The following is a 22,327-nucleotide window of genomic DNA, read 5'->3' as shown; positions in this document are numbered from 1 at the left end:
TTTCTTACAAAATTATGGTTTCATGGCGTTGAGATGTGCTGGAGAATCATTGGATCAATTATTTTTTATTAGTATAATTGTAATTTTTGTCCAAAACGTTTACGACTGTTGGAGGAAATTTTGTTGATTTTTTCTCAGTAGGGTATAGTCTGTATTTCACAAGAACCTACTAATTATTATATTCGTATTGATGTAAAATCTACTAACTTGGAACTTCAACTTTCATTTTCAACTTAAAGTCAATTATTTTTCCAATTTAATTTTAAAGTTATTAGTGGACAGCTATTCTTATTAGGAAATTATCTCAGATAATTGGCTAATCAGCTATTCTTATTAGGAAATTATCTCAGATAATGGTCAATCGAGCTTGATTGTCACTTTGGTGAAGGGATGACATTGTGATCTTTGCAATCAGGATTGCAAAGATCACAATGTCATCCCTTCACCAAAGTGACAATCAAGCTCGATTGACCATTATCTGAGATAATTTCCTAATAAGAATAGCTGATTAGCCAATTATCTGAGATAATTTCCTAATAAGAATAGCTGTCCTCTAATAACTTTAAAAATTAAATTGGAAAAATAATTGACTTTAAGTTGAAAATGAAAGTTGAAGTTCCAAGTTAGTAGATTTTACATCAATACGAATATAATAATTAGTAGGTTCTTGTGAAATACAGACTATACCCTACTGAGAAAAAATCAACAAAATTTCCTCCAACAGTCGTAAACGTTTTGGACAAAAATTACAATTATACTAATAAAAAATAATTGATCCAATGATTCTCCAGCACATCTCAACGCCATGAAACCATAATTTTGTAAGAAACAAACGAATCGAGAGATAAGGACCGTAACTCTAACCATTCATAACTAACTCGAGAATATTTTATCAAATGCATCAGGTTTCCTTTAAAATCACACAATCTCAGTCATAATTCAGGTTACATGACAAACTGAAAGTCTATATCTGGCGATTCTGAAGTCACATGTATTTTAAATTGGAGCGATCGCCTGGTTAAGCCCCAAAAGCTTTTTGGTAGCAGATCGTCTTTCTGGGCCAAAAACTTCCAGCCCAAGTGGATATGGCAGTTCGAGCAGAACGCTACTACCCACGCGTACCTACACAAACCATATCATTTTTAAATTAGAAACAAATTTTCGTCACAAATATAGATGATAAAATATTGGAAAATGTATATATAGAATAGCGAGAGAAAGATAATTTGAAACAAAAACATCATATACGGGCAAACATTCAAATTCAATACATATAAGCCTATGAAACAAAAGAAGACACCAGTATTATAACATCTGTATCATATAGATATATTTTTTATCAGAATTAATCTTGTAAATAATTAATTTTATTATTATTAATATTGTAAATAATTAATATTAATCTTGCACTTTTACAATAGTACTCACTGTTTTCTTGTTTGACGGACGCGTTTCGTGGCACTGAGCCACATCCTCAGCGTACAAGGAGTAGCTAGGTACTGAGGATTTGTAAGGTTGGTAATTTTGGTTATGTGGAATAAAGTGGGAGGTGTTGTGGGTGGGGGGAGGTGGGTTATGGTAGGGCTTGGGAGGGAAGGTTCAAACTGTATTTATTAGGAGATAATATCAAATAGGGTGTGGGATTGGTATTGGAGTTGGCTATTGAGGATATTAGTGGGTTGTGCTTTATTGTGTTTGTAAATTTCGTATTCTTCTACAGTGTTGAGTCTATGTCTTTTTTCATGATGTGTAAGATGTCCAGATTATTTTCAATATTAGTGTAGGTGTGATTCACATTTTTTTTGCTCCTGCTAAAAAAATTAAGCTTTTATGTAATGCTAGCGGGTACTGCTATTAAATGGGTTGCATCTTATCTTCAGAGTAGACAGCAATGTGTAAGAGATAGATCATCTAAAATAACATCTTCATTTAGAAAAGTCCCAAATGGAGTACCTCAAGGTTCTGTCTTGGGACCCTTGCTTTTTTAGTGTATATTAATGATCTATCTAAGGCATCACCTGACTCAAAATTAATTATGTATGCTGATGATACAACTGCCTTAGCATCAGGCTCTAATGAGATAACACTGGCAAATAAATTGGAGTGCTTTGGAAGTAATGGCAGAATGGTTTGAAGCAAATGGCCTCACTTGAACTTTAATAAAACACATTTGATCCAATTCACAGTAACCCGTAATTTAACAGCTGTAAATATAACTCAACTTCCAACAATAGAAGACCGGTTAACATCATCCTCATCAATTAAATTCTTAGGTCTAATAATGGATCAGAGTTTCTCTTGGAAAGAACAAATTCAATACTTAACAAAAAAATTGAACCGTGCCTATTTTGTTATACTAACACTATCTCACTCTCTTGACAGAAACACCCTTTTGGCAGTTTATTAAGCTTATGCTTATTCCCACTTGAGCTATGGGACAATTTTTTGGGGGAATTCAGTAGATAGCCACAAAATCTTTATTATCCAGAAGAAGATATTAAGAGTGATTTGTGGATTACGAATAAGAGACTCTTGTAAAACGTATTTTAAAGACTTGACATTCTTAAACTGTCTTCTATCTACTTATATCAATTGCTAGTTTTTGTTAAACTAAATATTCACCAATTTCACTTGTACAAAAATAACCATGAGTACAATACGCGTCTTAGAAACCAGATTACTTAGCCAATTCATAGGCGCACATTCATGGAAAAAACTCCTTTTTACGACGGAATGAGATGTTACAATAAACTACCAGCAGCCATTAGAGACATAAATTCGGTAAATTTTTTTAAAAAAGGAGTCAGAAAATTTCTAATTGAAAAAACCATGTATTACTTTTCACAATTTTAATGAAGTGGAATAGATATATAGACATTATAAACAATTTTTTTTGTATACATTAAGGCATTCTATTTATCAAAATCATGCATTTTTTATTATTTTCACTTGACAATACTGTATAATAATTTAGATTTAGTAATACTGACATGTCACCAATCATATGAGTGAAACTCAAAAACTTGATGTAATGTGACGATGAATAGATAAATAAATAAATTCGTGTTGAGGAGGTGGTCAGCATAGTGTGATTGGGTGCTGTGAGGATGGATAATTGTGTTCTTTAATCTTGTGGTAAATAACCTCCCACAAAAAACCCACAACACCTCCCACTTTATTCCACATAACCAAAATTAGCAACCTTACAAATCCTCAGTACCTAGCTACTTCTTGTACGCTGAGGATGTGGCTCAGTGCCACGAAACGCGCCCGTCAAACACGAAAACCGTGAGTACTATTGTAAAAGTGCAAGATTAATATTAATGTAAATAATTAATATTAATTATTTACATTAATATTAATTATTTACATTATATTAATTATTTACATTAATATTAATTATTTACATGATATTAATATCAACAGTTCAAGTAGGATGAATGCAATAAAAGAAGATATAGAATTAGGCCGGTTAGTTACAGAGCTTGACCGACCGTCAATGCGTATGTACTATCCTGACCATACGCATCCATGAATCAGTTTTGCACATTCAGAGCTCTCCTGACAAACGAACCGATCTGACTCACAAAATAATGGAAGCCTATACCAATTGTTTAATTTCAGCTTATTATCTTCCTAAACGAAGAAACAAAAGACGTAGGTCTAGATATCAAGTTCACCCAATGGTCGCCCAAAGAGCATTTCAAGGATAATTCAGTACCATATATACATCATTCCTTGAGGATGACGATAAATTTTTCAACTAATTCAGAATGTCCATTAGAAGTTTCAATGAGTTATCTACAAAATTACAAGACAACTTGAAACGTCAAAACTTATTTCGAGCTCCAGTATCACCATTGGAAAGACTTGCAGTCACTTTAAGGTAGCTATTTACCTTAGATAATAAATGTAGATAATGACCTAAATAATGCAGATAATAATAATTGACGATTTTTTAAAATAAGAAAGTCAGACATGATTGGAGGAATGTATGAAAAAAAATTAATTGTGACATCTCTATTAATTGAATTCATTTATTATTCTATTCAATTCAGCACATCAGTTGACAACTACTATGAACGCTTCTATTTGCTTCAATAGCGCGTCAGTCGATCGATGAACGGATGCGCACGAGCTCGACCGATGGTCTTCGTACGCAGTGTAAAACGCATGGTACTAACCGTGCGCATGCGTGCGGTCAGTCCTGCTCTGTACAGATACATGGAACATCTATGTAAAAGACAAGCGCGACTGACGTACGCACTGACGGTCGGTCGAGCTCTGTAACCGGCCTAAGTCTTTTCCCATAAAGCTCAAGACACTCCTTGCTTTGTGGGTCAAGTGGAGGAGGGGGCTCTTAAACTCTTATTGCATTAACGTCTCCCACAACACTTTTCATAAGTGTCAAAGAATAAAAATAGTGGTATTTATAAATCTATCTTGCTCTCTTTAAATTATATGTTATATTACTATCTTTTTTGGAACATATATTACGGAAAATGATCATGAGACATCTGACAGACATTTATATTTTATTTCAAAGATACATTTGAATTTTATGAATAAAATTATTCCAACTTTTATTTGAAACCTTGTAAAGGTTGGTACTACACTGAGTGCCAAACTCTGCAAAACTATTAGGGCTGGTTTCTGAGCTTGGGATTTAGCTAAGTTCGAGAGTTTAAACAGCTGGAGTCAGAAAATTGGCTTTTCGAAACGGGGCGTGGTTGCAGGAAAACGACTAACGATTTTTAAATTAAATTTCAAAAAACCAGAAATTTATAAATTTAATGGTATTTATAAATCTATCTTGCTCTCTTTAAATTATATGTTATATTACTATCTTTTTTGGAACATATATTACGGAAAATGATCATGAGACATCTGACAGACATTTATATTTTATTTCAAAGATACATTTGAATTTTATGAATAAAATTATTCCAACTTTTATTTGAAACCTTGTAAAGGTTGGTACTACACTGAGTGCCAAACTCTGCAAAACTATTAGGGCTGGTTTCTGAGCTTGGGATTTAGCTAAGTTCGAGAGTTTAAACAGCTGGAGTCAGAAAATTGGCTTTCCGAAACGGGGCGTGGTTGCAGGAAAACGACTAACGATTTTTAAATTAAATTTCAAAAAACCAGAAAACTGAACACAAAATAAAATAAAGAGAAAAAAGTGTAAATTTTCAGTTATTTTGAATTATTTAGGAATGTCTCATTTCGTCAAGGAAAAAAGTTTCCAATTTATTGTAGAAATGAGAAAATAAAGATTGTCATAAAAACTGCGACTACTCCCCGTTTCGGAAAGTCAATTTTCTGACTCCAGCTGTTTAAAGTCTAGAACTTAGCTAAATTCCGAGCCCGGAAATCGTCCCTTAGTTTCGTAGTTGCCCATAGCAACGATAAGAATAAGTGTATTCTTTTATTGATATCGATGTTTTCAACAATATCAAGACGATTCCATTCAATATGGATATCAACGACAACACAGAAATGTAATGATTTGCTTTGTTTGATGACTTCCTAACTAACCTAATCTAACCTATGATTGATTGATTGATTGACTGACCCCGGGAACCAGCTGAATTCAAGGGTGGGCTCGTCATCACTGAGAAGCAGGTTGTAGGCCTTACTCATGGTGAGTGTTTCGTGCAGATGACCGTTCGGATTGACATAGGTGTTCTGCGGACCATCCACCGACATTGCGATCACGTCACGCTGATGACCCACCTCATTTTGACAGTTTGAGCACTGATACAAATGGATCTGTAACATATCAATACTTCATTCTACTGTAATACTTTTTCACAGGATTACATTCATTCATTTGTTCATCTTTTTGGGGTTGTAGAATACAATCGACTAAATACAATACACTTTCACTGGATAGTCGGTAGAATTTTTTAAAAGTTGGATAGTTGTAAAATAACATGCTGAAATTCGAGAATAAAGTATTATCATGATATAATATTCCAAACACGAGTTGTTTCTGAAATAAAATGAATAAGGGTATAACTGATGCAATATATTTAATACATATATCATAAATTATACAATCAATCCATGTATTTTATTATATTACAGTATTGTATTATATTATATAACCTCTACTTAACGAATTTCGGAACTCTCAACAGCAAAGTTTTCTCTTATTTATTTATTACAAAAAGTAACATTACACATATGCAAGCTCTTTCGAGCATGACCGCATATAGGAGTATCGAATACATAACATATTATAAAATAATCATGAATAATATTATGAATATATAATTATAAACAATTTCACATGATACTAAAAAAATATATATATAGAATTCAACAAGAACGAATTTTGAATGTTGGAACATCAGAAAGTTTTCCTCTCTTAAATTCTACATGACAATAATATTATCAAAGCATTAAGAACATTGATGGAAGTACTTGAAAAATGATCTTAAGTTACAGCCACGGTACAATAGCCATGAAAGTGAAGTCCATCACACTATATGAGAAACTTAAAACAAAGAAAAAAAACACAATAGATATACTACACAATAATATTGTACATGCTCTCGACATCTTGTTCGGGCATAGCGATTAGATAAATTTTTAATCTACGTTTAAACAGATGTGGTGATCCTATAAGTGATATTTCCCCTGGCAGCCTGTTTAAGAATTTACCTTCCAAAAAAAGAAACGATTTGCGGAAAAATGTTGAGTTAGGCCTTGGAATCCTTATTTGTCCAGCTGCACGAGTCAATGGCCCTTGCCCAGAAAAATCTATTGTATTGCCTTGATTGCCACTGGCCCAAAAAAATTGTAACAGAACCTTGTAAATAAATAAAGATCGGAGACTTAAGATGCTTAGACCTCTGAACATGTCAGCACGCTCAGCAGGAGGTTCTTGGAAGAATCGAAGCAAGGATCGCTGTAGAGTGATAAGAGGTTTCAAGTGGGTGATATAGGTGCAACCCCAACATGTTATACCATAAGAAATTCTGGAGTGAGCTAAAGAGAAATATATGTTTTTGAGTAAAGAATTGAGACATAATTTTTTATATGATAAAACCTGTGAAGAAGCAATATTAAACTATTCTTTAATGTCCGAATATGCTCCTTCCACAGAAGATCACCCTCCATCAACACACCCAAATATTTCACTTTGTTGAACTGTAATATTTCACAGCAAACGCAATTAGTTTGATTTGAACAGTTAATATTGTGGTATTTTAGCGGGGTTTCAAGGTAAAATGGATCAGAGAGCAAAAAGTTAATGTAAGTTGCTTTAAGTTTCAATTTATTGAAAGAAAACCAAAGAGATAATAAGTTGAGGTCTGATTGCATACTGGCATGCAGATTTCTTACATTGTCTGCACCATAATTGAGAGCGGTGTCATGTGCAAGGAGCCGTTATAGCTCCTTTAAAGGGTCCATAATACAAATCATTTATGAATATCAAGAATAAAATGGGCCCCAAGACAGAGCCTTGAGGGACACCAGTACAAATAGATCTTACTGAGCTTGAGGCATCATTGACACATACATACTGACTCCGCCCTGAAAGATAAGACTGAAACCAATTCAAGGTTATACCCCTTATACCTGCCAATTCCAATTTTTTCAGTAAAATACTGTGATCAATAGTATCAAAAGCCTTGCGAATATCAAGGAATAGTGCTGAGACCTTTGAAATCGGTTTATTATTTATATTTGAGTGGATCTCGGAAAGAAACTTACGCAAAGCCAATTCAGTGCTCAGCCCCTCCCTGAAGCCATATTGATTGGAAACAAAAAAAAATATCGAGTTGAGGAAAGATATCAGTCGGACCTTACAAGTTTTTCGAATATTTTGGAAAATATTGACAACAATGAAATGGGACGGTTACAGTCACTTGTGTTGCCCTTCTTTGGAATAGGGATCACCTTTGCTACCTTGAGTTTGGATGGGAATATACCTTCATGAAGACTTCTATTGAACAAGTATGACAGTATTTCACAAACTTTAGATGCTATTTTCTTTATTAGGAATGGTGAGAATTTGTCTGCTCCAGGAGATTTATTACTGCATGTACTAAGTATAACTGTTAACACTTCATCTGGATTTATAGGCCTCCAGAAGAGTGATCTTAGACTGTGATTAATTTTAAAAGCCCTAAAGAAGGCATTCTTGACTTCTGTGGTGGGTGGAGGAATGGATGTATCCGGTTTCCCAACATTTACAAAATAATTTCCAGAGCTCAAGCATTAGCTTTTCTGGGAGAGCCCATTATTATTTCAATTGTTCAACTCCTCTGCTACCTCCATTTCATCCGTCACAAGATCACCATTTCTTACTAAGCTAACACACGATTTCTTATTTTTCTGCTTGCCTATTAATTCATTAATAATTGTCCATTGTTTTTTACTATTCCCTCTTGCATTGTGGAAAAGTATTGAATAGCACCTCTCTTTTGCTTCTCTAATCCAAATTTGCACCCTATCCCTAAACCTTTTAAAATTTTGTTCAGCTCGAACATTATTACTTCGGTCCCTCTTCATTATTTTGAAAAGTTTGTTTCTTGTTTCAATAGCTTGAATTAGGCCACCTGTTATCCAAGGTTTCAGCGCCCTGGAACTATGGTTTACCGACCTCCTAACTGCTCCATTAATCGTACTTGAAGATTGTATATGAGATTGCAAAATATTTTCAAAGGTTGAGTATGCAGAATCCACATCTACACAACTGATTACCGAGTTCCAATTTTCAATCTCAAGTAACCCATTCAGCATAACATGATCTATCTTAGAGGTATAGGTGATTCTTTTATTATCGATAATCCTCTTACAAGGAATTGCAGCACAAACCGCTCTGTGGTCAGTCAATCCTGCATCAACCACAGCTGCTAAAACATTAGACAAGGGCCTACCTCTAAATAGTATGTGATCGATACATGATGAGCTAGTATTTGTTACTCTAGTATCCAGATTGATTAAGGAATCTAAGCCATTCAGTGCCAATATTTCAAAGTATTTATCAACATTAGAATCATCGGAATTTATATTTATATTAAAATCTCCCACGCAAATGACCACCTCCTGCTTTACATTGCTCAAAAACCTACCAAAAGAATCTAAAAAAGACCTTTTATTGCCTCCAGTATGCCATCTATAAATTCCAATTAATGAAAAAACAAAGTTTCCGTTAATACAATTTAGAAAAATACTGTCCGCCCCCTCAATAAAATTGCTGTCTAACATAATACACTTGAGGCTTTCATTATAAAAAAAACTACAAGTCCACCACATCTGTTGTCATTACAAGAGAAATTTGATTTGTAACCTCGAATAGTAAACAAGTTCGTATTGAAATCAGTTCTTATCCATGCCTCCGATAATACAATAACATCTGGCTTTTTCTTAATTGATTCAAGTACAAAATAATCAAAATTCTTTTTAATACTAATAATGTTCATATGAAAAACTGTAAGATTATCAGTGTCAAAAACATTATTATACTCTGGAATTGAGTATATAAATAGTGGTGCACAGTCATTATTGATTTCCATTCAAAGTTCCAAATTATAAACAAACAAAAGAAAAAAAATGATGAAAAGAAGGAGAGAATAATATTACAATAAAAAACAGAAAAAAAACTACCATCCAGCATCAAGCCGGTCGAGCAATTGATCATAATATAGGCTGTATACAAATAACAACAATGAAAAAAGAAAACAATGAAGCATAAAATGAAAAAGAAACACATTCATGACAAAATAGCGGACACTTGTTTCAGCTTTGATAAAAAAATCATCAATCCTTGAAATGATAGCAAACCCCTCTCGAATCTTATCAATAAACTAAGCTCGCTCACTATATCTTCTCAAGATAGGTCGATCGCCCCCAGCACCGATAATCATTTCCCTATACAAAAATTCTATATAGCAAGCTAATCCCCAAAAGATAACAGAATACGTTTCCACCAGTTCATTTAGAAGTGTAAACTGTACATCAAGCAGAAAAAAATCAATAAAATATAATGAATTAATTGCTTCTAATTGCCCCTCATTTATTATTCATGTAAATTTGCAAACGGATGCTTAGAAAACTAAAGGAGCGTGTACTTTCCACCATTTGTGAATTTCAGAATAATGTCTCTCCAATCATACAAACCCAAATAGCTGAAACCTCTCAACCATTAAGTGATAATACAACTGATTCAAACAAAAGAGAATACTGATAATGACAAACAGTGACTAAGAGCAGCCCTCAAAACAAAACTCAATTGAGAAATAATTACTGTACCTACTTACATATTAATTAATCACAAGTTATAGATTATTTATTCATTGTTCTACATTAGATATTTAATCGCAATAAGAGAGAATCAAATTATATCTGCTTTGAATCATAGCCCAGTAAAATGTTTGAGAAAAAAAACATAAAAATATCAGAATAACCGTGCTAGTGGAGAAGTTCTTCATTCTAACCCTTCTAAGAACTTTGATAATTAAATCCACAAATTCGAGAGAAACAAAAATAATAAATAGGAAATAAAAATACTACTCATCAGATTTATTATGAATGCTACAACTATACCCCGCTTGAGATAAATGAAAATTATAGGAAACACTGTTTCCTTCGATTTGTAAGCTTCAATACTCTATCACCCTCTCATTGCACAACCATAAATTAATTGTACAGTCTCACTACAAGATAATAATGAGAAAGTACAAGACCGGAATAACAAAACACAATAATCAAACCGCAATGAACAGTCATTACAATATAATACCTTTCATAGTACGAACTCAAATAATAAAGGATAAAAACCTACTTTTACGAAGGTCAAGTCCAAGTTTCTACTTTGGCAAGGGTTCGGTCTGCAATATCTGTGCTGCATCCTTGATCCTATTTGCCGCCACAGTCTTTATAATTTTATTCAGATCATCCGCGCACGCAATGGTGTGAATAGTCGATTTATCCTCCATCCACAACTTGATATTACTGGATCGGTCAATCCACAGATAGCCTACACCCATAGTCCTTTTGAAATTTCCTAGCTATGTTGAATAGAGTTCTTCTTCCTGGGGCCAGCGATTGATTGATATAAATCGAATTCGATTGAAGACCCAAATTAGCACAGGTTAAATTCCTTTTAATTTTTCGTTTCTGAAGTAGTTCCTCTTTATCGTATCTCCTCACAAATCGAACTATTATACCAGGAACACGATTACTTTTATTATAAACCGGCAAGCGATGAAAAATGTCTACCATGTCTTTTGTTATTTTCTTATTCAAAGCCCTACCCACTTCGATTGTTTTTTGTAGAGTGTCTTCATTCAGGGATTCAGGAATACCATGAATTTCAATTGTGTTGAACCTAGAATATTGTTGTAGATCTTCTACTTTGTTAGAACGTTCGTTCACTTTCCCCCTAAGAAATAAGTTCTCAGATTGTAGAGTTTCGATAATTTTATTCTGCTCCTTAACCATCGCCTCCTGTCTCTTCAGTTCAACACACAAAATGTATGTAATTGTGAATGTAATTTTTATTTATATTCAAGAGTAGCCCTAACGGAAAAAACAAAATGTAGTGTGTATAGGAAGCAGACGGTCATTTTCAAGGAATTGTTTAGTTTCAGCAGAGAGGTCAATAGACTTAAAATAATGATAATTCAGGTAGGAAGAAGATGGGGTGGTAGACAGTTAATAGAGGTTGTAATACATGTCGGAAATTGAATACAAGTTACTGGAGATAGAATTCCAAGAACTTGTCATTTGTAGACCAGGTAGGTGAACGACTGGACTTTCCCATTCCTGCTTTTGTCACACATTTCAATTTTTGAAATGACTATGGTGATGGTGACTGTGACGAACCTGAGAAGAAGAATTCGTCAGATCAAGAAGTTCTATGAGCTTTCTAAATTATTAGGCAACGATTATAACTGAAAAATAGTGTACCAGACAACATTTTCGACTGTTTGAATAAATGTGAGTCGTTTATTGAACATGATGTTTTATTCAAATGCAAAATTCAACCGAAAATTACTCTCTTTTCAAATAAAACATTAAAAAAAAGTTGAGTTGTTATAGTATTTATAGTGAAGTTATTGACAAAATTACAGTATGTTATGTTCCATCTAATAGTACCTAGTGTAAAAAGTAGTGAAATAAATTTGGTGAATGAAGTTGAAAAATATTGCTAGTGAGTATGTACAGTAGGCTATATTCTAACAGTATGAAGAGCTTGTATCTCAAACAAGATCTCACTACGATCATACTATGATCTCACTACGATCGTACTATGATCTCACTACGATCATACTATGATCTCACTATGTCACATATTTATTGTTCTCCTTACTATGTAAAGGTGCTCTGACTTCAGGGTAAAGATGTGAAATGCTTCTTTTATGCTGTACTGAAACTATTTTATGGAAATAGACAGTATTCGTTTTGATTGGATATGCCGATACTTTAATGTTACAACATGGAAAACTGTATGAAGGGAGTCTCACCTTTCAGGTAATCGAGCTCTTTTTCGACTCGTTCTACCAACTTGGGCGGGTGGTATTGGTCATACACCCACAGCGGCCATCTTGTTGTCATCGCACCCCGTCTGCGGAAACTGTATCAGCAAAACATTAAATTATTGTCAAAATACATTCAATAATACTGTATATCAAAAAACATTCACTTCATCTAGTAATATATCAACTAGAATACGACAAAATTCATTAATCTATTACGACACATAGAATGTTATCCAATTATTTCATTATTACAGTTAAATACTACTCATTATTACTACAATTTCATTCACAGTGAGGTTCATGTTATAATGGCAGTGGAGAAAGATAGGAGAAAAGCGTTGCGGATTCTACGCCTTATCACTGCTTTTATAGAAGATAGCTGATACCGATATATCTGATGTAATATTACTGTAAATGTGAATTCTTGTTTACAATAATCAATTATATTTTATTCATAAATAAAATATATTTTTCAATGTTTCAATAAAACGTTTCCATAATTGAGATTCAATATTTTGTTAATTAATTCCCTCACATGGCTACCATGTCATTAACGTTTGTTGCATTGGGAACCCTTCACAGAAAAAGTTTGTTATCTTGTTCATGTTTAGTCATTAAAATTAAAGTTTTATTAAAGAAACTTTCAATTTAAACAGTTGAATTTTTCATTTAATTTTAGCATTGTCAGTTCCTTACACATTAAACCTACAATTAGGAAACAGATTTCATATTTTATTCATAGCAATATTAGTCGCTTTAATCAATTTTTTGACGCAAGACCAGTACGCCAAATCGAAGCTATGTGGAATCGAGATCACGACGATGTTGGTTCCATAGAGAGCCACCAGACTCTTCCGTAAAGCAATCAGAACGTCCTTCGCCTCATTTCCACTGAATCATTAGTGCCCCCTTGAATCACCAACACATCATTCCCACCAAAGTCCGAGGGAAGCTTGCAGCTTCCATTTTATTTTTCACAGCTACCCATTTCACCTTTGGGGAGATTTACTTCTAACTGTCATGTTATTCATTAGGAATGCTGACGGTTCAAAGTGAATCAAACTATTGTGAACGTTCGAATTAGAATAGCACATATATTATAGAATCCCATAATCCCATACATTACATAATCCCAAGACAAAAAAGCATCAGCTGTCAGCTTTACATTCCAGGTCGTGGATTCAAGGGTGTGATCTCATTGAATGCGTATATGTGCAAATGCAAGCTTGGTTATGCATGACCAAGCGTGCAGATGAGAAACAAAATTTGGGAAGAGCAATCACACTGAAAGCTTGCACTTGTTGGTTACGTTCAGTGTGTGCAGCTACATGAAAATCACAACGTATTCCAATGACACTTTTCAAATTTTGTTTTTCGGCTCATGCATGATCTGACGTGCACTTGCACATTTATACGCATTCAATGTGATCACACCCTTGGTTTTCAACGCCCAGCAACTTTGTCTTGTTCACTGGTAAAGAATAGTAGTAGTAAGTCTATAAGCACAGTGGCGTAGTTGAGAATGGTAGCTTACCAACCTAGGCCCACTCAAGTTTACATTGTTGTTTCTCAAAGCAGTAGAAACAATAATTAATGAATATGTGACTAGTGTGATGATAACTTAACCTTATTATTTTGGATCAATTCTTTTGTATAGATTCGGGGGACAAATAGCTCCAGACTCCCTTCTATTCTGACTTTCAATCATTCCATACATATTTGTACAAATAAAGAATAAATACTGAATTTAATAATATATAGAATTAGTTCTCACCAATCACTTTTGGAAGATAGGTAACGGTTTATGTGTGGAAATACATGGTACAATGTGTCCGGCAATGTCACTTCAGGCATTATTTGTATGCGAGCTTGGTAGAGACCTCTGAAAAACAAAACTATATTTTTACTAAATACATTTTTCAACAAGATAGAATAACTAAATTAAATTAAATGATTAGAGCAAAAGAAGGTACCATTTTCCGGTATGATTCTAGAGATAATAATCTATTGTTAAGCTAAAAGTGGAAAAAGTTTTCGTTAGAATAAAGGTATCTTTCTCTACAAAGGGAAAAAGTTGAAACACAGAAGCGGGACAAATCTTTAGAAAATTATGCACATAATTTTTGATCAAGTTTGAATTATTAGAACCACTATCCATATTATTTATGAAGTAGAATATTCCACAATTTAAATAAAGTCACCAAAAAATATAAAACTGTCAATTTGGGGGAGATGTGAGTTTTCCGCCATCTTAACATTGATTAGAAATAATTTCAACCTTATGTACAACTGAGCTCTTTTCATTTATTTATTCATATGGCTTTTATCGGCAGAAATATCCTTTTGGATGTTCTGCCTCGCCGTATTTCCCAATGTCATTTCCTATTGAGACTTAAGTTTGTGGTTTATATATTGGGTTCTCCATGTTTTCTCACTAAAACTTTGCACTTTCACTTCCTGAATTTCTACTTTATAAGTTTGAAAGTGAAAAAACTTATTTCATGAGTAGGTTTTTTTATTATATTATAATATTATTTTTTCATGAGTAGGCTACAATAGAAAAGCACTCCTCAGAACTATTCGGAATAGTTTTTATTCAGACTAATGAATAAACAAACAATGAAATATTCAGTTGGAATAAAATCAGAATCAGTTCAAAGGGAGGCTACTTGAGACCAATATCTGACAGTTGAGTCAAAATGACTTCCCAGTGATTTGGAGCCCACCTAAAAATAGTTTTAGTCATCTCTAATCATTCTTACCGCTACCCACACACAAGCCTAGGCTTCATTATTATCCTCAACGGAAAACAGAATATTACCAATTTAACTTGTGACGTACAGTTTTCGGTGGAAAGTTGAACATACTTGGAAAATTGCTCACCCATTCTTTGCTTTCTCCAATTCAAGGGTATGAAATCGCTGCCTTGCTTTAGCCTTGATGGACAGCTGGGATGTCTCTCCTATGTCATCTGATACCCTATGGTACTCGTAAATTTCAACTGTTGTTCCAAAACAACTTTCATCAGGCTTGTGTCCAGGTCTCGGCCTACAAGAGCATTCAATTAATCAAATAGATTACATATTGACCAACGCCAGCTTGTACCAATTGGCAACTTGAAGTGGGTAGCCTAGCATTAGCTGATAGCAACAGATCAACATCATCATCATATGAAGTGAAATTTTTTTCAACACAATCTGTATTTTCGGTAATTCTATAATTTTTTCTTTGTGCAATATGAGCGTCTAATGTTGAAATTTTGGGCGAAATCAATTGCTAATTTGAAAGCATAAATTCATGACATTTTTGATTTCTCAGAATATCAATTCTAGAGAAATTTATTCAATTTTCAAAAAAATAACCCCATTGAAGTTACTCTTCAATGAGATGGACAATATCTTGGACAATATCTGTATCCTCAAAATTTGATGAATCAATTTGCTCCCAATTCGGTGATGGATCTCCTCCAATATTTCAACTTTGGGCGCTCATATAGCAAAAAGGCAAAAAGTAGAAAAAAATGAAAAACATTTTTCTTTAGATTACCCTCGACAGCTTTGTTTTTAAGTAACCTACATGTTTTCCACATGTCGACAGGAACTTTATATTATCAACTATACATTTTTCAGAAAGTTCATTAGCGTAAGTGGGGTTTCACACCAAAGCTGAGCCGAGCCGAGCGGAATCCGCGTGCGCGCTAACTATTCAGGATTTAGTCGGGAGCATTCAAATCAACGCCGGGTCGAGCCGAGCGGTGCTGGGCCGAGCCGAGCGGATTTGTGCAGTCGGCTTGACGCCCAACTCGAGCGTTTTCGGCCAATCGGATTCTGCCTTCTTTCAGTTTAGTTCGATCTTTCCACGTAGTGAGTTCTCACTACAAGGCTAGAAAACCTACTGAGTGAATCGGCTTCAGTGCGAACGAAGGCAGATTCCGCTCGGCTCGGCTCGGCCCGGCCCAGCTTTGGTGTGAAATGGGCCTTAGGCTTAAGACTAAAGATGACTTTATTTTCAGTTTTACTTTCATTAAAAAAAAGATCAGTCAGCTTTTAGAAGCGGTAGCGAACGGACGTGTTTTACAGAGCTCATGTTATTATTTTCAATTGTAGGTTAACGAACTACTGTATCCAGTAAAATCGGGATTCAGAAATAGTGCTCGTTGGTTGCGTGTCGGCTGTTACTATGTGCGTTACCTGGTTCGGAAAACTCTATTTAGGGAAGTGCTAAACAATCATTCTATTGTTTCTTCACTAGTCAGCTATAAATCTGAAATTCTTATTTCTATAACTACTAATGAAAATAGATTGGTCGAAGCTGTTGTAGTAAAGACTGACCTACTCAAAACGACCCATGAAATATTTCTATTAGAAGCGTGGTAAGATGTAGATAAAAAATTCAAACAATCTGAAAAAGATCATTTTGAACTGAAAAATCAATTAGAACAATATTACAGGCTAGATTACTGGTCTTAGAAACTAAATCAAATAGTAAGGAGAAAAATGTTGAGAATGATCGCAGTGAAGTCAACCAAGCCTACAACAGAGACGGCGGCAGCAGCAGCATCACGAGGATACGAAACAGATGAAGAGGAGCTGAGAGGACAAACTGAATGGATACTTCAGAATAACAGAAGACCCAAGAAGAGGAAAGCAAGTGAATCCCCAACAATATCATCCCCACCAAAAACTGATGGCAAATCTACCAACAAGGTAGGAGACAATCAATATTCAATTCAAGGTGTCAACAAGAACCCGAAGCCCCCTCCAATCATATTGAGTAATGTTGATAACTACAACGAAATCAAGGAGATTTTGCAACAAGCCAACTTGAAATATAGAGCTACAACAATGAACAACAAACAACTAAAAATAAATGTTGAAATCTAAGAATTTAGATTGGCAAACGTATGAAAATAAACAAGCAAGGCCTATCAGAGTCATGGTATGAGATCTCCATCCTTCTTGTGATCCAGAAGAAATAAAGAATGATCTCAGGGATCAGGGGTTCAAAATCATTGATGTAGTTAAAAAGATAAGAAAGAATAAAGTAGACGGTGGTGATAATGTAATCCGACTTCCTCTATTCATGCTTACGTTTGAGAATTCAGAAGACGTTAAAAAAATATACGATATACAGTACATATGCTACATGCGAGTAAAAATTGAAGCCCACCGAACCAATAACTCAGTGCAAAATATGTCAGCAATACGGACATACTCAAAGGTATTTTCAACATGAAGCCATATGTGTCAAATGTGCTGGCAAACATTTAACTATAGAGTGCACCAAGGCTAGGACTACTTCGCCCAAGTGCTACAATTGTGGTGAAGCTCACCCTGCAAAGTATCGGGGTTGTCTAGTTGCCAAATAACTACAAAAAAGAGGGATACTCTGAATAAGAATAAAATCCAACATTCGCAAACTAAATTAAACACAAATAAGAAAATTGTTAAAAATGTGTCATATGCTCATGTCACAAAAATGAATACCTATGATGATCAGACCCAAAGAACCAGTTCTAATAGTATGGGTGGTTCAAACATTACTTCAATGTTGAAAGAGATAATGATCAAGTTGGATAGTTTCTAAAAAAAGCTTGATATTTTAGAAACGTCTTCACCTGTACTAAACACTCAAACAAGTTGATGGAGTCGAGAGAACTGGAAATAGAAACTTGGAATACTAACGGCATTAGAAATAAAAAACTCGAATTAAAATAGATATATTCTGAAACTCATTCAACAACTTATTCATTTTTGAAAACAAATGGTTACAGAATATATCAAACTATTCATCCAGACAACAAAGCTCATGGGGGCAGTGCAATAATAATCAAAGACAACATAAATCATTAAGAAGAATGTAACTTACAGTTACCGGAAACTCAGATCACAGTAATAGGAATTGAAACGCACAAAACCTTAAGGTTGGAGCAATCTACTGTCCACCAAGATACAATTTGAAAAAAAATTGCATTACAAAACAATATTAGAGCATATGGGTGATAGATTCATTTTAGGTGGAGATTTTAATGCTAAGCATGTAGATTGGGGTTCACGGTTATAATCCACAGAAGGAAAAGAATTAAGAGATGCTATGAATGAATCAGGATGCACCATTCTTCGATGAATCCAACTTATTGGCCTACAGATACAAATAAAATTCCAGATCTTCTTGACTTTTTCATATTGAAGAGAGTATCTAGTAATTTTATCCACTTTGAAGTGAATTTCGACTTAAGCTCAGATCACTCCGCTGTAGTGCTCACAATTAGTGAAAGATTAATTCAAAGTCAATCTAAACCTACACTCGTCAATAATACTACAGATTGGAGAAGTTTTCAAATCTATTTAGACAATAAAATAGACCTTAATGTTCAAACAAGAACCAAACAAGAAGTTGGAAGAAGAAGCTGAAAAGTTCATCACTCTAATTCAAAAAGCAGCATGGAATATTAAAAGGAAACATACTCATCGGACAGCAGGAGTAAACTATCCAAGAGAAATAAAAGATCTAGTGATAGAGAAAGAAGAGCAAGACGGAGATGGCAGCATTCATGGGACCCAGCAGATAAAAGAATTCTCAACAACAAGACTCAACAATTGAGAAGGAAGATCAAAAACTGGAAAGAATAAACTGTCAACACCTATCTACAAAACTTGACAGCCGATGAGGAGACAGACTATGCACTCTGGAAGACTACGAAAAAATTGAAAATGATAACATCACAGATACGATTAAAAATACAGATTAAAAGACAGTGCAAAAATGTTGCTACATTTGCTGGCGACACTGCGCTTCTGACTTCAGGCACCACTATAGAAGAAACATCCAACACTCTTCAATTAGCTGCAAATCAACTATGCCAATGAACAACAAAATGGAAAATAAAACTGAATGAATCCAAATCATCGATCATCAACTCCACCAACAAAGTGCAGAAACAATCAACATCAATCTGAATGTCCCTGTGAAAATTCAGCAAAATATCTTGCAATGACATTAGATATATGTAAAACTGAAGTGGAAGGAGCACATCAAAATCAAAAGAAAACAGCTTGATATAAAATATGGACAAATGTATTGGTTGCTTGGTCGCCAATCCACCCTATCTTTCAAAAACAAGATCATTCTCTACAACCAAATCTTAAAACCTATTTGGGTGTATGGGATACAACTATGGGGATGTGCCTGTTTAGTAACATTGTTACAGAAATTTCAATAGTTATTTGTGCAACTAGTGCGCAAAGTGACAGTTTGCTGCAACGAAAGAAACGTTTACGCCCGAGCCGTAGGCGAGGGCGGAATGGTTTCTTGAGTGCAGCAGAGGAACTTTGCGCACGTATTTCACATTAAATTTTTCCTACAGTTACCATTGAATAGGAAAAGTGGGTAATTATGGGTAAAATTCGCTGAAATGCATCAAATGTTTTTCTGTGTAATTTTATTATTAATAAAAACCTTAATTTATTGTCAAATTGAATAATGTAGTAGTAAATGAATGAAGGGGCGGCTGTGTGCTGAATTTGGTGGCTGTCGCTGTCCTCGTTGTCCTTAATATTATTATAACGTGCACCACAGTCACTGTTACCAACTTCATTTTGATTTTGCAGCACTAATCCTCCATATAACCCACCAACTATTTTGCGTAGCCATGTTGCAAATCTGGAGTGCAGAAAAAAATTTTCCCGCACTAGAGTGGAAAAGTGATTCTTTGCGTTCTGTAATCAGTGCAGGAATGGCCACTTTTCAAGGTAACTGTAGGGAAAATAAATTATTAAGGAATATAGCCAACGCTCCTTGGTACACCAGAAACAATGACTTGCATAGAGATCTACGCATTCCATTTGTGTCCAGTGAGATAAGTCGATTAGCCATGCGGCATGAGTCGAGACTCCACCATCATGTCAACCCTGAGGCAAGCCAACTACTATAGAACGAAGATCTTACCAGGAGGCTGATGAGAAGGAAGCCTTTTGAAGTAGTTTAAAACCAATTTGTAACAGTGTACGCAGACTATATCATTTTTTTTACTGCTCTCATAATCTCAGAACTACTTGGGCCATCAATGGATGAACTGAAGTTTTATAGTTTTTCATAGTGTAAAATTTATAGTGAAATGAAAATTAATGGTTAGTCTCTGAGACTAGTTTTAATGACAATCAACATTAAAAAATAATAAAAATATAAAAATAAAAATTTAAAAGATAGCCATTGGCTGCAAACTAGACTCCTGCATCTTTCAATGAAATGGTTACAAGATTTGAAAGCTCTGCAAAATCATTCAAGACATTAAAAAAGTTGTGTCGTCAGGGTAGAAAACTGTCTTGCTTAATACATTGTGAGGTAAGTCATTTATGCTTATTAAAAACAATAAATGGTCAATAGCAGATCCCTGAGGTACACCGTACTTCATGTTCACAGCTTGAGACAATTCTTCACTAATACAAACTGCATGCTTTTTATCTTTTAGATAAGTTTCAAAGAGTGAAAGTGATCTACTCCTGAAACCAGCTTCTTCAACAGGTCAGAATGATCAACACAGTCAAATGCCTTACTCAGGTCACAGAAAGTAGCCTGAGTGTAGCAGGATCAGAAAATGACCTTAGCATAGGTTAACATATTATATTTCTGCCATATGAAATAATATTGGTGGTAATATTGATAAGTGGTTTTACACAGGATCATGACACGGTTGACATTTATTACGTTTCTGTCATCTGTAAATGTAATAATGTTTCCAACCAACTCTATTGAGCTTCCTGGACCAAAGCAGTATCCTGAACTATTTAATAGTAGTTATGCCTAAAAATTAAGTTAATCTGGAACTGACTCAATAAAAGTTGTTTCGAAATCATTATCATCTACCTGTAAACTTGAGATCAATGATGGTGTAACAACATAACACCTGAACAAAAACTGAAAATAGTCTCTATTTGTTTAGTGGTTTAAATAGTGTGACAGTGAGAGCTCAAGGTCTTGCTTTGTAAGCGTCATATTTACAATGTGGATAGTAAATAAATAGTTTTAATAAATTGTGCTTGAAGTTTTGCTTCACATTATATAATTCACATTTAAAAAGTGACTATTCCGTATTTTGAATTTCACCACCCAGTTTTTTGCCCCTTTTTTGTAATTGAATTTGTAGAAATAGAAGTATGAGGCAGGTAGTTACCATTTGACAATAACACCGAACATGCCAGCATACTGGTCGATGCAGTGCTCGAGCATTCGAATGGTGTAGCGGTCGTTGACGGTGAGCGGAAGCACTTGGCCGGGAACCAGGACTATGCTGGGCGGAGGCAGCAGCACCAGTGTCTGCACCGAGTTGTCCTCCCAGATGGTCCTGCCGCGACACTCTTCCATCTCATCGCCCAGGTACTGCCAATCCCAAACAAATCACAACTAAAAATCTGCTATTGCTGAACTACCTACCAATATTCTAGGGCAAGAAACCCTTAGTAGAATCGAGAATGTTTTATTGTCACAAACAAAATCGCACTGACAAAAGTCACTTCATGTGGATACAATAATATTGATACTTCGTATACAAGTACACTTTATATAATTGCAACTGTATTAGAACAAAAGGTTGGAATAGATACATCTTGAAATATCGATTGCTCAGATAAGTTGATATTCATGCGCTTGCAACTCCCGCTGAACGGGTTAACCAAATACTATTAATGAGTTTTAAAATCGCTTCCCGGTGGATCGAAACACGCCTAAAGCTGAACGTTCAATGATCTTTCATCAATATTTCTATGACAATAAATGATTTTGAATGATAGCAAGTGTTCGAGTGCAGGTAACCAACTGTCAATACCTGT

The 22,327-nt window shown here is 34.7% G+C and overlaps 1 protein-coding gene across 1 annotated transcript in view; it reads right to left on the bottom strand.

Annotated features, from left to right (window-relative positions):
- Positions 1-559: 559 nt before the first annotated feature.
- Positions 560-22,327, bottom strand: part of LOC111051378 (protein cereblon) — a 36,135-nt gene continuing 14,367 nt past the window's right edge. Inside the window, exons 3-9 of the mRNA XM_039431368.1 lie at positions 21,673-21,878; positions 15,384-15,548; positions 14,275-14,382; positions 12,455-12,595; positions 6,463-6,502; positions 5,576-5,772; positions 560-1,122 (exon numbers count right to left, since the gene is read on the bottom strand). Coding sequence (XP_039287302.1) covers positions 945-1,122; positions 5,576-5,772; positions 6,463-6,502; positions 12,455-12,595; positions 14,275-14,382; positions 15,384-15,548; positions 21,673-21,878 — 1,035 coding nt within the window. The 3' untranslated portion in view covers positions 560-944. The remainder of the gene's footprint in view (positions 1,123-5,575; positions 5,773-6,462; positions 6,503-12,454; positions 12,596-14,274; positions 14,383-15,383; positions 15,549-21,672; positions 21,879-22,327) is intronic.

The sequence above is a fragment of the Nilaparvata lugens genome, chromosome 6, assembly GCF_014356525.2.
Source record: "Nilaparvata lugens isolate BPH chromosome 6, ASM1435652v1, whole genome shotgun sequence".
In the NCBI taxonomy this organism is placed as follows: domain Eukaryota; kingdom Metazoa; phylum Arthropoda; class Insecta; order Hemiptera; family Delphacidae; genus Nilaparvata; species Nilaparvata lugens.
Note: the sequence above shows the minus strand (reverse complement) of the source record. Positions and strands in the feature narration are given on the sequence as shown.